Source organism: Cariama cristata, unplaced genomic scaffold (genome assembly GCF_000690535.1).
Source record: "Cariama cristata isolate BGI_N322 unplaced genomic scaffold, ASM69053v1 scaffold7088, whole genome shotgun sequence".
NCBI lineage: Eukaryota > Metazoa > Chordata > Aves > Cariamiformes > Cariamidae > Cariama > Cariama cristata.
In genome coordinates, this window is record NW_009630590.1 from 91208 (window position 1) to 105960 (window position 14753).

At 40.6% G+C, this 14753-nt stretch overlaps 1 protein-coding gene across 1 annotated transcript in view; it reads right to left on the reverse strand.

The window, feature by feature from the left end:
* EYA2 (EYA transcriptional coactivator and phosphatase 2) overlaps window positions 1-14753 on the reverse strand; it is a 60195-nt gene that overhangs the window by 14011 nt on the left and 31431 nt on the right. Inside the window, exon 9 of the mRNA XM_009705603.1 lies at window positions 2991-3080. Within this exon, the coding sequence (XP_009703905.1) occupies window positions 2991-3080 (90 nt within the window). The remainder of the gene's footprint in view (window positions 1-2990; window positions 3081-14753) is intronic.

Here is a 14753-nt window from a genome sequence, read left to right on the forward strand (position 1 = left end):
GAGGATGGGCAACATTTCCTCCACTTCTCCCCCTGCTTCTGCTGTCAGGACCGAGGCCAGCCATGCTCTGGTTGGTTCAGTCTGCTGGGGCCACCAAAATGCCTGAACCTGGAGATGGATCTGTGCCAGGGAAAAGTTTTGCTATGGTCGTTTAGCATTATCTAGTAAGAGTACTCCTGCTTTGGTCAAATAGGGCAACTATCCCACTGCTTTCTCAGTTACAGCTTCCTTCTCCCTGCCCCAACACAGAAGATGGTCAGAAATGGTTTCAGCTGTGCAGTTTTAGCTTATTTTGTCTTGTACAGGCCAGTGTTATACCACATGATGGTGCTAATGTATATGGTAATGAATCAGCTTCTGTGTTTGTTTTTTACCAATCTTGTTTTTCTTTTTTAAGAATATAATTCACTGCCTTTTTTCTTAAGCCTAGCACTTGCTGATGTATGATCCTTAAATATCACTTTGTGAATACTCAAACCTGACTTTTATTTATCATCCTAAATGAAGGAGTAGGGTGGTTAATGAACAGAGATGGATGACTATGTTGTCGCAAATTCCTCCAAACTGAAATGGCTTTTTTCGGAAAGTGAAATTTTCTGAAGAGCATTTACTTCTCTTGAATTCTCCCTCATCCCTCATTCTTTTCATTGAAAAGGCTCAGCTAAAAACTAAACCAAAGTGGTTTGGTTTTGGTTTGAAAAAACACTTTCATTTGTTTCACTTATCACGCATGTGAAAAGGGAAAACTGAAATTTTTCAGTAGGAAATGCTCTTCTGTTTCCAGCTACCTGGGCCATGCACCATCATTTAGAATGCTTAGTGTTCTTATCTTAGTGCTGCATCTAAGATAAAATTGTTCTTACAATGCCATCTCTTTGCTTGTTTCTGCTCTGGCTAGGTGTAACACTACTTGTTTTCAGAAGTGTTTTAATGTTTTTCACAGTTTTGAGCCCTCCAGGTCCAGCAGCAAGTTGTTCTCACCTTTGGGTGCCTACGTCCCTCTTCACCCTCTGGCAAGTCCATTAAGGCCATACTGACTCACTCATTCAGCTGCCAACTTTGTGTTTCTCAATTTTTTTTGTAAAAGCAGGTAAGCTGATAAGATAGCCTAGGAAATGAGCAAAAATTGCTTCTCCTTTCTCATGCAGCAAAAAAATAGCACTAGTAACATAAATGTTTTTATCATCTTTGTAGCCCAAACTACTCAGTGACAACCTCCCTAAATACTTTGCTGAACAGATGTGTCCTGTAGCACCTGGCTCTCTTCTGCTGGAGATGGAGCACAGGTATTTTGCAGAAGGTTTTGATTTCTACTTGGAGACACAGTGCTAAACTTTAGCTCTTCACTGAACTAGTTCTTATTCAGATACACAGTCCTCCTGGAATGAGAGCGCCCCATATCTCAGGGATTTTTGTTTAGCTTTTACTTCCTTAATGTCTAGAAACCACAAAAGAAAAGAAACACAACATACTAACTTTTTATAATTAAAAACTTTGCTCTACTGTAGTGCCTGAAGAAGAAGTTGAGAGGCCATGCGAGACAAAACTGACCTAAGGACTCTGCTTCTAGCAGCCAAAGCTGTTACTGACTGATAAATGTGCAGAATTCAACTGAGGCCAGACAATTTGCTACTTCATTTCATGTTTCAGAGCAGTAAGCGAAGCAAGGAGAAAATTTGTTTTAAAATTATTTGCCAACTTATATTCTTGCAAAAGTCTCAAGAGGCAGAGGGTTTCTGGAGGGTGGCTTTGTGCAGGACATGGAGCTTTGTTGCATCACATGTTGAGATCTGATGGGTGGAAAGTGCTGGTTGCATACTAAATATTATCACTACTTATATAGTGCCCTGGACTCCCAAACAGCAGCTCTCTTTTTTTGTTTTTTCCTAAGAGAAGAATTTTTTTACTTTGCACTTCCCCTACCCTCATCAACTCCCTCTTGGAAGAAAGCTGAAAGAGGAAAAATCTGTCCGTTCAGGTGCTACCCACTACTTGTCTTCAGAAGGAAATGAAAATTCTCAGCAAGTGAAACCTCAGATTGTAAGGAGACAGGTGGCAGGAAAGGTTGTACCTGCTGTAATGCAGAGGACCACAGCGCAATTAAGCAGTGAAGGAACCAGAAGTTCTTGCTGAACTCATCAGGCACAGAGAAAGTTCTCTCATTTCATCTGGCACAATCTCAAATTCTTCCTTTTTCAAGTGAAGAAAAAGACCATAGAAGTCTGCCCAGGGATGCCAGATTTTTTTCCTCCAAACACCTCCAAGCAGTATTCTGACTCCAAGGTACCCACAGCACAAACCGCATCTTACTCACTTTGTGTGTGACTCGTTCAGACTATTTCTACTGATTGCAAATGCAAACAAATTTTCCTCAGCGCTGTACAGCTGTTTCTCTGCTGGTGACAGAAATCTATCTGATGCTAGCATCACTTTGCCTTAATTTTACCATATATTGAAAAGGATTTTTCCTTTGTATAAGGCATAGTCAGATCTAACCATGCCACAAACAGGAAGGATTCTCCCTCTTGGTCTTCTCTGTTGAAACTCCCATAGTTTCATCCTGCAGCGTGCCTGAGCTTGAGCAGACCTCCTGCTCTGTGTGTGCAAACAGAGCTTCGTCAATAACAGAGACCATTTTTAAAACCTCCGCATTGGCTCATAGCTAACTGCTACCTGTCCCATAGGATCTATGCTAATTTAGCTTAATAAAATTATTAAATAGCAAATTTCAGGAGAAGCAGCAGTAATGTCCTCATTATTAGATTTACTAAAACTGCCAAAAGTCATCATTGTTACTGTGTATTTAGAAAAAAATTCCTTAACAGAATGAAGATGGGAAAGGGACACAATGTAGTATGCTTCCAATAAGCCATCTAAGGCTCATTGCTTTGGGGTGAAAAAAGAAAGTTTCTTGGCCAGAAAAACAAGTTTGTAGACCAGATGCAAATGATTAGAGAGAGAGATGTTAAATAAAATAAGCAGCTACATACCTCCAGGTCATTAAAGAACAGATGTGTATCTGCAAGGTTGAAGATCATTTCTTCCATCATAAGACCTATCCGCACAGACGTTGTAGTGTCCTGTTAGACGAAAATCAGGTTTTTTCCATTCACTTTGATTTTTTTTTTTTTTTTGGGGGGGGGGAGATCTTAGAGCAAACATAGGATCTACACATTCCTGTTTATGAAGATATGTTCATTGAAGTAATTTTATTTCCCAAGTGTATCTTACATTGATTTTCCCATCCTTTCTTTTGCTTTCCTAGATAATCAAATTCTGTTCTTTGAAGGATACCTATGGCTTCCCTTGACCATTAATAGCCCCCACATTTCAGATGATATAACAAGAACCTTAAACACCTGAGACTATATAAGAATTGCCTCAGTAGGTTAGCACAAGAATTGATTTCCAATAGTGTCATTAGTGAATGGTTAGGGGATAGTTACGAGCAACAGAGCACACAGAGGGTGATCTTTTCCTAACTGCATCCTTCAAACCAGCCATGGAGGGTTAGCGTTATTCTCTTGGTGAGCAAAATCTGAAAATAGAACCCAGGAGCTCAAACATAAATTATGTCTCTGTCTAAAGGGTGCAATCCATGTGTCTCAGCACACTTGGCTTAGGTCTTTAGTGCCACGCTAACTCAGGTGATCAGCACAGAACAGGGCAGAAAGGCAGATGTGTTGCTCCCACATCAGAGCCCATCGCGTGATACAGTTCCTACTGTCCTCGGCAGTACACGTGCACCGCGGCAGGAGATTCAAGAGCAGCCACACTACTGCAAAGTTCTTCCATCCCCACTGAAGCTGCCTACTTATTTAACAGCATCAGCAGAGTTAAAACAAGCTCATCCTACCATGCAAACGCAAATACAGCACAGTAAAATGCTTGTCCAAGTATGACTATTCCTGCTTAGGACAGAGCGTGCTCCACAGTGGTATAAAGCATGCTTGCAGAGCCAGAACTGTAGCCATAATGGCAGTTACACCCAAATAACTACACTGATTAAAAAAAAAAAATCCAAGACAAGACACAATACATTAAAATGCTGGATGGCTTCATCTGTCATTCTAGCTAGTCTTAGAAATGGCAACATGCACCTGATTCTCCTGTCTGCGTGGGCTGGCTCTGACAGTTTGCTCATTCTGCTATTTTGTTGTATCAGCACCCCCCTGCCGAGCCAAGCATAGGTCTAACTTGGCCCTTCCCCGAGAGGGTCCCAAACTGCTTCCTAAAAGGGAAGGACATGAGGCGGAGGCTCTGGCTGCCTGCAGCACTTTTAAAACACACTTTTTTAATGATTAAGAGAATGTGGAAACACACATGCCAGCAGGTCTATAATGGCTTGTACACATTCTTAAGCACATGTGAACTTTCTCACATCCAGATCCTGTTCCTACCAACATCACTGGCAAAACCTTAAGTAAATTCCCCTGGAGAAGGACTATACTACCTGCGGTTCTACTTTAGCATGTTTAGTTGATTTGTTTTAGAAAATCAATGTTTTTCCCTGCCCCTTGCTACCTAGCTGAGACACCACAACTGCCTGTGAGAGGGCTGTCACTTCATTTCCTCGCCAAGTCAGCAAGCGCAATCTTAAATCAGCCCAAGCTGACAGGGCTGACTCTGCTTGGCCAGAGAAGCCATCCACAGACAATCCTCTGTGGCAGAAGTGACTGACACTTTTGGCTGGGCCATTTGCCTTTCTTCTGGCTTGGAGGGCTATATTAACAGCTGACTGCATCTGCACAGCAGATCTACTTGGTCCTCCAAGCTGCCCCTTGGACAGGTGATGGCTCCTACAGCTCTTGGCTTACTGCTTCAAAGCTGCCCAGTGGGCACTGGATGCAGCCTCTGTGGATCTGCTACTCTGAAACACGATCAAGTGAGCTGCTGTACCCAGCCTGGTGCACTGCAATATTAGATGAGTCTCAGTCACTCTTCCATGTCTCTCATGCATAAACTCAAGCACCCGTCCCACTCCCAAACAACTGACCTTGTTCCTAAACCCACAGCAAAAGCACAGAAACACACTGATGCAAACAAAGCCGCCGGCAGAATATTTTCTTATTCATTAAATACTTCAAAAACACAGCAAAAATAACCTGTGGTTAATTTGATAAACACTCATAGCTCCAAAGCATTGTTCCTGTTCAAACTAAACAACAACAGACAACTTGATAAAAAAAAAGAAGCTTCCCACAACAGGCTTTTTTTTTTTGTAACTCATCTTCATTAGGACAGGGATCTCTCATCTTTATGTTTATGTGGGTGGTTTTCCTCCTTTCCTACTCCAAAGGAGTAGGAAACATTTCTACAGTGTATGAAGTTACCTCCTCTTAAACTAAAGTTACAAGCCATGCTAAACCAGGGCAGATTTATATGTAGTCTTTGCTCTAATTTTCTGCAGATTTCTGTGGAGTCATGTTATTGTATGACAGGACAGTAATGAATTAGTTGAGGAGCTCTAACAGGGAGCACAATGTTTGGATGATGAGTACATTTCAATCAACCTTTGCGGCAGATGCTGTTGACATGGATGGTGTATTACACACTAACCTAATTATTACGCATTCTTGGTGTAGTTCTCTTTAATTAGAGCAGAATGGCTGTGGTTTCAGCCATGTGTGTGACACACAAGTATTGTGCCCATCTAAAGAAAAGCTCTGTCACTCATGTTTAAACATGCTTGTTGCTGTCCCAGAAAGAACGCACTTCCTCCTCTGGGCAAAAAGTAAACTTCAGCAGACTTGCCTTGAACATACCTCTAATTTTAAGCCCCAAACCTGCTCCCCTGATGAGGCACAGGGACACAGGCATAATCAGGGCATCTGACGGTGGCTCCATGTGAACAGCACTGAATCAAATTTTACTACCCAGGTGTAGTTACACGGGGGAACTGTTTTGAAGAAAATATGCTGCTAGGAAGAAATTATTTTGTAAAATAGTTTTTAATGAAGCAATTTATTTTTATACATTTCAAGGATCATTAGCCTTTAAAACTCTTTCAGGAAATCTCATTGGTTGGTATCTGTCATTTATCCTCTAAGTTTTGTCTTTAGCTTTACCGGTATTAATCACTAATGGGGAGTAGGAAACATTTCTACAGTGTATGAAGTTACCTCCTCTTAAACTAAATAATATGGAAATTAAACTGTAGATGACAGGGAAAAAAATCTTTCTCTTGAGATACAGAATATGATGGAATGAAAATAAAACAGAAAAATGCATTTTACCACCCAGAGGGGAAGTCGTTTGGGGAAATGATTTGGCATCACTGCTTTCACAGTATGGACATTTCCTCTATAGCAAGGCACGCTTCCAAGTCTTAAAGGGGCTGATAAAGTTAAAAGGCAAATCAACACTCCCAGTATGATCTAGGTGTCTAGCGGCATTAGGCCAGGGTTCCACTGGCAGTCATTTATTTGCATTACTGTAGCATCTAGAAGCACTAGTCCCAGACGTGAACCCCACTGTGCTAGAGGTTGTACCCACACAGAGGAAAGACAGAGTTGCTACAGCTTTCAGTTAAAGTATGGATAAACAGGAAAATCAGACTGACAGGAAAGCACCAAAATGAGATAGGTATATCAACCAACGTGTCCAAATTCTCTGTATAGTGTGTAAATAATCTGAAAGAGAATTATGAAAATTATCTGAAGATGTTGATAGAGAGACTCTTCCTAGGCACAGAAATCCTGTACCACTGAAGGGTATCACTATGCTGCAGGGGATGCCCTGGTGGACTGCTAATGCCTACGTTAGAGTAGTGTGAGATTAGCAGAGCAACATAAAGTTGCTGTACTCATACCGATGATCCCTGCTAACATATCCTTCCACAGGAAAAGTGCACCCCGGAGCTCTGGAAACAAGCTTCCTAGGTAACAGATTTAGCCAATGTTTTCTGATGCATATGAAGCCCAAGTAAGAATGTACCACAGACAGCTTGAAATCAAATCTCCTCCAGGAACCACTTTTTGCAGTGAAAACAGATTAATCTAAAATCTCAACCCTGAGTGCTTGTTTAGTAACTTTAGAAGAGCGAGGTCCTACCTCTCTGCTAATCTACGAGTCATGCTTTCACAAACAAGGACAATGAGGGGCAGGGATAGAAAACAGTCAATAAACTCCCTCTGTAAATAAAACCTCCAGCACCACAGTGTATCTCTGTATGTCTCACCTCTGCCACACACCATTGTTGGAGCTTCCTTCAGGGTCGAAACTGAACAGCCCCACAGATTACTTTTAGTGCTAACCTCTGGTGCTCGGACACGACAGACCAGGCACTCCTGACCCTCCAACACACAGCTCTAACAGACTTCTTCCCATCGGCTGGAGGAAATAAGCACCAGGGGAGCAGCGGTTATTTTGCAGTATTCATTCTCAAAGAGACTGATGTTTGCCCTCCTCGTACACCCTTAACTCCCACTTGTAATGAACAGGAGTAGTAGTTTCACAGCAGCCCATTTCCGCTTAGTGCACATCTTGAGGGAACTGAGAGATAAAAAGCCCTTATTCCCTACCACTCCTTCATAAACAATAAAGGATCAAAACATACAAGAGTAAGATAAGCCCTTTTTAAACATTTTGGATCAAAACGTTCACCCTACAGAGCATCCTTGGACACATCTCTCCGCTGTTTCTGTCACAGCTGTGATGTTCAGCTAAGGACTGAGGGGCTATTGCCTGCTGCTGACAATGGTCACACCTTGTGAGCAAGAGAATTTCCACTGTAAGTGAGGCACTGCCAACTCCCAGTTCTGCATCTGTTTATTTTGGGGTAATTTTGCTGCCTATTCAGCAGATAGTCCTACTAGACAAAAACATGGGCAACAGAAGCCTGTGGAACACACTTCAAAGGAAAACAAAAGTGTCCATTCACTAAGAGGAGCGGTTTCTTTCATATCCCAATGGCATCAGCTGACACATTTGCTCTGTTGTTTTTATGTTGGCTAGTTGCATGCCCTGTTCCTAATCCTTGAACTAGTTCTGTACATTTGAAGTTAACTGCATTTTAAAATCACAATTTGAGTTCAATTATGCCCTCCAAGCTAATAACACCTTGCCTGAAACTAATTTGTTTCTGTTTTCATTTTGTCCCCTCATTTTGAGGACTAGGATGACAGAAGACGGCTAAAAGGAACTTGCTGAACAGCCTTCAGTCTGTCTTGCTTAAAGACGATTTCCACAAAAACTGGAGGTGAGCGAAGGACAAATATTTCCCTATTACAGCGGTGGGTTAGAGTGGGAAGTTAGGTTTGCTCACTCCATGTGAAACTCTGACTAGTCTGTATTTTAGCAAAGCAAAGGGAATGCAGAATGTGTAGGCATACCCAAATCAGCTTTAAGCTACCAAATGTGGGTACAAATAACTGCAAGTATGTTGCAGCATTCACTATGTAGGTCCCTAGACCCTTTTTCAGGAGCTAACCTACACAGAAGCCTGTGTTGCTCTGTCTTCACTACTAAAGGTACTGGCATTACCTACACAAAAGCCCACATGCACTGCAGCCCCACTTCAAACTGTACTGTCAGCATCCTCCGAAATGGCTCTGTATTAAAACCTTACCACCGCTCTCCTGAAACACTGAGATTGATTTTTCATAAACTGCTTATACTTGCCCTAGAGTATGCATTAAAAAGACAGGTATTTGTTAACACCTGCAGCTACTACTAATCCAGTTGGCTGGATGTCCACAGCCAGCTCTCCCCTCTTGTATACTGTAATTTTGAAAGGCAGAGACTTATCTCTGGCAATCTCTCAAGTGCAAGTCACTCTCGCCTCCGATCCTGGCTCCAAAGCCCATTCCAAGCCTCTGCCTTACAGGTACCCTGTTCAGACTTGCAGGTCATTAGCAAAGGGGCAAAGCTGGCTCCTTTGAGACGGATAACAAATGGGCTTGTTGTCTGACTCTGCTTCTATTTAGCAATGTGCCAATTAACCCAACATCCAAAATGTTAGGACGAAGTCACTCTGAGTATGGATCTTGGATTCAGACCTCCCCCCACCCACTTTAAGAAAAAAAACAAAATAAAGCCCTAGTATTTAAAACTAATCAGTCTCTTTAAATCCCTGCCAAATACCTGTTTATGCCATAAGCAAATAATTACTTTTCTACAAGGAAGAAAGTATTAATTAAGAGTATTCATCAGACTCCTATTCTATAGGGTTTATCTGCCACAGGTGTCAGCCAGAGGTGAGAGACGGATTAGTACACAATCAAGGGCTTTCGAAGTTAAATCTCGTTGTGGTTAGCTGTTAATAATAAAGTTGTCACCAAAAGAAAGAATTTAATAGTTTTAATTTGCTTTAATTACTTGGAAGCTTCTGGAGAACGCACCAGCTAGGTTGTAGTATAAAAATAATAATAACAAAGATACAAATGCCTGGGCTACATGTTAGAACAAAAAGAGTCTGTGAGAATAATTGTTCTTTGGTTGTAACACTTTATACCTTGATCAGAATTTGAGACATGAACAAGGCTTTCCCGTAATAATGGGAAATTAACCATCTGCACCAGCTCTAGTCAAGAAAGTCCACGTCTTTTTGAGGAAGAGAACGCATTTAGCTCTTTCACTCCACTTAAGTAGCTTAGCTTGTAATTCTATCTTTTTAATAGACACAGGCTACAGCTAGACCTAGCTTCTCAGAGCTTTTCAAGTGATTTGTGATAAAAGTTGTTTTACGTAACGAAAGTAGCTCAGGAGCTGAAACCCATTTCCAGAAGCCATTTACTTAAGTGACTACACTTCAGATTTTTTACAAAAAATTGCCTTTTTTTCAAATAGAATCACTCATCTTCTCAGGCTCTAAGCTTTTTTTTTTACCAAAAATGAAGACATAATGTTTTACCTAAACATTGATATATCCAGGTTTGTTACACAATCTACTGAATTTAAATGAATAGTGTCTACAGTCACCACAGTGTGACCTTCTGAAAAGTCCATGCTAGACAGAGAGTAAATATAATTAATCCCTTTTCTTCAGATACCTCTTCATATTCACCCTTACTGTGACTTGAGAGGTACTTCCAAAGTATTGCTTATTATTTACTGAAGGACTCTCTTTTTACTGGCATATATCTGTTCAGAAATGGTTGGGGACTACACCTTGGAAATTATTCCAATAAATGGGCATGTCAGTCACTAAATCCTCACATTCAAGAGCACATGAAGGGTGAAAAGGTTCTCCTCCCTCTCTAAATGAACTATGCTTAGGGATAAGCAGTAATGATTACACTGATTTATCCAGTGTCTGAACTCACAAGTTCTGAAATGGATCCCAGTCCTCTGGGAATACTGTACTTAAATACAGGTTAAAAGCTGGGCCATGATGCTTTAGAACAAATGGAAATGCTTTTTATTTAGTAGTACAAAAGGTTGATGACCAAAAATCTACAAATAATTTCTTTTTACTATACAGGGCATAAACGTCAAAAGAGGGAGTAGAATTTAAACCAAATAAATCTTTACTCCCTTCCCCTAAACACAGGAATACCACTGTATTTCTGTATGTAAGCCCTTAATAGCTCTGTGAAAAACAGAAAAACTCCTGGAAAGCTTGGTGGAAACACATCACGGTGTGTAATCGTCAGCACAACTGCGTATTTTGCACATGCAACTTCCTAACACAAGTTATGTCCCTTTGGTTTTTTTAAACAAATTTTCCCTTAAAATCAAGTCACAATTCAACGATACTGGAAAGCAGGTTCCCTTTACTCATACTTGTTTGACAATCCAGCATTGTTTCTGACGTGTATTTCATGTCAAAAATAATCCTTTAATACTTCCAAATGCCACATGTGCACTTTGCTTAGAAAACCCTCTGCTCACCTAAGCTCTAGTACAAGAGGTTACATCTACACAAGCTCAGAGCATCTCCCATGCCCACCATTTAAGCTGTCGTGGATCTGGTTTTGCTGTTTCTGCTGCTGCTTCTCATCAGCCAGTACAGATGATAAACACAGATGTTTGCTCCCGAAATACACATTTGAAATAATCAAATGGCTGGAACTATTTACTCCCTTCTCTCCAATAATGAACTAATAATTGATATAGCAGCATGTCTAAAGTAACAGACTTTTTTATTACCTGCAGTGACTGAATGCTTTTTTAATTTAACTTAAAAAGGCATTAAATACAAGGTTTAGCCTCCAGTGGGTAAAAAAATCTCCAACTTCCTCAGAAAATCCTTTCCAAATTGTATTCATCTTGACTTAATCCATGATCTACTGACTGAATTAGGCTCTATTTGTTTTGAAAATCTATTTTATGGAGTTCCAAGGACTGTGTTTTCCTTAGGAAGGGCCTATTCTGCCTTTCTGACCACGATGCCTGCTAGCAGCCCTCAGTATAGGCCTCTGCAGGTTTTTAACGTCCCAAGGTGCCCCACACATATGACTAACAAAATGTAAATAAACACAGCTGAGCCAGTAAGAAATTGGAAGGTTTTCTCATTAAAGAAATAAAATAAACAGATGTCCTTAAGCACTTTGGCTCATGTTTGTCAAAGGAATGGAAAACTCTCAGATGTCTGAACAGCAGTAGTGATATAAGGCCACATCTCAAGCGAGACAAGAAGAAAAAAGCGATGCCATGGCACTTAGAATTAACTAATAGTTCTCAAGGGAGGGAGCTTTTGATTTGAACCTTAGCAACTTCTACAAATAGTTTTTAACAGCCAGGCAATAAAATGGGGTTTTATTTCTTCTCAGTTTGTAAAGTAGTAAAGGACAGAATCGGCCATTAGAAGCATGAATCACCATCAGATTTCATTAAATCCCTACGGTGTTTCAACCAGGTCCTGGCTTTAGGGTCCTGCAAGAGAACAAAGCAGGGAAAAGCACGAGCTACTTGAAGCATTCAATGAAAGCAGGGGGGAAAAAAAAAGGAAGAAAAAAATCAACCCTAGGGTTTTACAAGGATCTCGAGTAGAGCCAAGCAGGAACTTTTCAATGACTTTTTTTTTAATTGGAAATTATAATTCACTTAAAGGAAAATTTCTTGTAAGAATATATAACTGCCAGTGAAACTTTTGAGGAGTAAGGTTTCTTAGATCTACAACATAATTTCTGGTGAGAACAAGACACTCCAGTTCACAGACAGCCAACATACAGCAGCTATGAAATTTGCTTGAAATACTAGAAAATCATGTTTATGTCCTGTCCTCAACTGGGCCAAGCAGCAACTTTAGCTACTTTGTCCAAAAGGTCTTGAGGCCTCACTATCGTTGGAGGACGCTCTCCTAGTCCTTCACATACCTGTGCCACTGCAAGTCCCTCCTCAGAGCCAGAGCCCATGTTCACCCAGGCTGGAAGCTTGAGTGCATGCCCTGTCTCTTATCTCATTGATACCTGTCTGCTTACAACGTGGGTAAGTCTCACGTTGCCACTTCTGAAATGCAAAAGCAACAAAAAAATACGGCTATCGGAAAACCAGCCTCGACATCAATCAAGTCTCTATATCAATCAAGCAACTACGACACAAACTGCAAGTTCCCACTGAAAGCAGCCAGAGTGGCCACTCCAGGCAAAACGACCACAGAGTCCAGGCTCACAGGGACGCAGCATAATATAGAAAGTCTAAACACCTTTCAGCTAAGGTTAATTGAAATCTAGAACATGGCTTTGCATGACTCTGATTTAAAACTGGGACATAATGTACTTTATTATTTTTTGCAGTATGCTTTTCTTAATTTGCGTCAATTCAAGATGCTGAACAATCTCAGAAATTGCTATGCATCTTACAGGGAATTTTATAGATTGTAACTCCCAGGTATCAGCAGACATTGTCAAGGTATCGATAAAGACCCAACACAATACAAGAATTTAGACTGTCCTATGTATTCAGTTCTTTAAGTCAGTGCTAAAATAAAATCCATTCTATTTGGTTCCAGGATTTCAGAGCAAACTTGCAAGTAAAGATGAATTTTAACTCCAGATATTACTTTACTCACAATTCATTTTGATACTAAAACCCCAAGGCGTGTACCAACACAGAACAAGAAAACACATTCTGTAAACAATACAAAATACTGAGAGAAGGTATTAGCTTCACACGTATCCCACAGCTAGGGAAAACAATGCACTCAGTGCTCCCTTTTTTCTTGATACTAGTCCTTCAAAAAGCATGAGAAGGATTCTGCAATGTAATACTTGAAATTTCTCAGGCTGAAAGAGATGTAGAAATTTTTTCTTAATGCTTTGATAACACTGATTATGGAACAAACTTGCAAATATCTCAGTGAGGGAAAGGGGAAGAGACTCATGGGTTTTTTTGCATGCACTCCCATGCATGCAATCTCTTTTCATTGTGTCTGAATTAATACCAACAAAAGACTCTTTCTGTGTTGTGCCTAGCTGCTTCAAACAAGTGGTCAAAGTCCCTTGACTTTTACCCAACTCATGTGAAACCCCAGCAGCACTGTTACGGATTTTGACCCATTTTTCCCATGATGTTTAGTCAGTGATTTGGCAGGCGGACCTTTGCAGACATAGTAAAGACTGCAGCCATCTTCCTGTTGAATGGGAGCTCTATTGTACGTGCCTGAAGGGATTAAAAGGGCTGGCTGGACAGTACATTAAACTATAATGACAGTCTACATCTGTTGTGGTCTCTAGGCACATGGTAAATATTCTGCACCCATACAGTGATCAGAAGCCTGCAGAACAGGTTTCTAAACCCTCCTGAACATAATATCCAGGGTTAACTGCCTAAGGAACTTTTTTTTTTTGCCTTTTCTTGTCAGAGGGCCTCCTGCTGAGAAATGAAAGGGTGGAGAGATTTCCTTGGGTTTGACAGCTTTGCTACCCCAATCACTTAGACCGTGACTCTGTAAAAGGTTATACTGCAGTGCAATATTGGGAAGACATTAAGACCAAATGTCTGATGACTGTGTAATACATGGGATAGAGCAAAGAGTTTGGGCAGAGGGGACAAAATGGGAGCATCCTAGGTTGAGTTATTCATTCATGCTTCAACCTTGAGCAAACTTTGTGTTTTAACTTCTATTAATGCTGTGAGCAAATTATTTTCTAAACACCTGAGATGAACTGGCCATGCTCTGAAGGAGCCCGTCTCTATGGCAGGGACCATAGAGGCATCCTCAGAAACCAAAGTGGATTTTCATATGAAATCAGGTCAGAAAACATAAATTGAAACATTAATGATTAATAATATGACTACAATTGATAATCCTTTTTGTAAATTCTTCCCCCCCTCTTTTTTTTTTTTTCCAAAATCAGATTTTTTTGGACAGCTCCCTATTGCTGCCATCACCAAGGAAGGTGGAACATACAGAACCATTTGAGATTTTGTAGCTAAGGAACACACGAGTTTAGACCCAAATCTCTGAAGCTACGGTTGATGTTCCTCCTCCCCTCCTCCCAGAAAAATCACCCCAGAAAGAGGTGTTATTCTTCAGCTTGATCAACTTTATAGGCTAATTCTTTGAGTGGCTGCACAGCAACTCTACCAATGCAACAGACAGGATGATACTGGGACATTAATGTTGGTAAAGGGAATGGTGAAGATCATATAAACTGACACTTTTTTCTGGAGGAAGACATGCAGAATCAAGACCTCCATGTGTGAGATTTAATTCAAAGCATGTGCATTACAGGCACATGAATCTTTTATGATCAATTATGGACAAAAATAAGCATTTTAGGCCTCGATACTTAATGTACTTTAAGATTAACACTTCCTACATTTTTCAAGTAAGAGATTCTGAAACTCTATTAACCTCTGGCTCA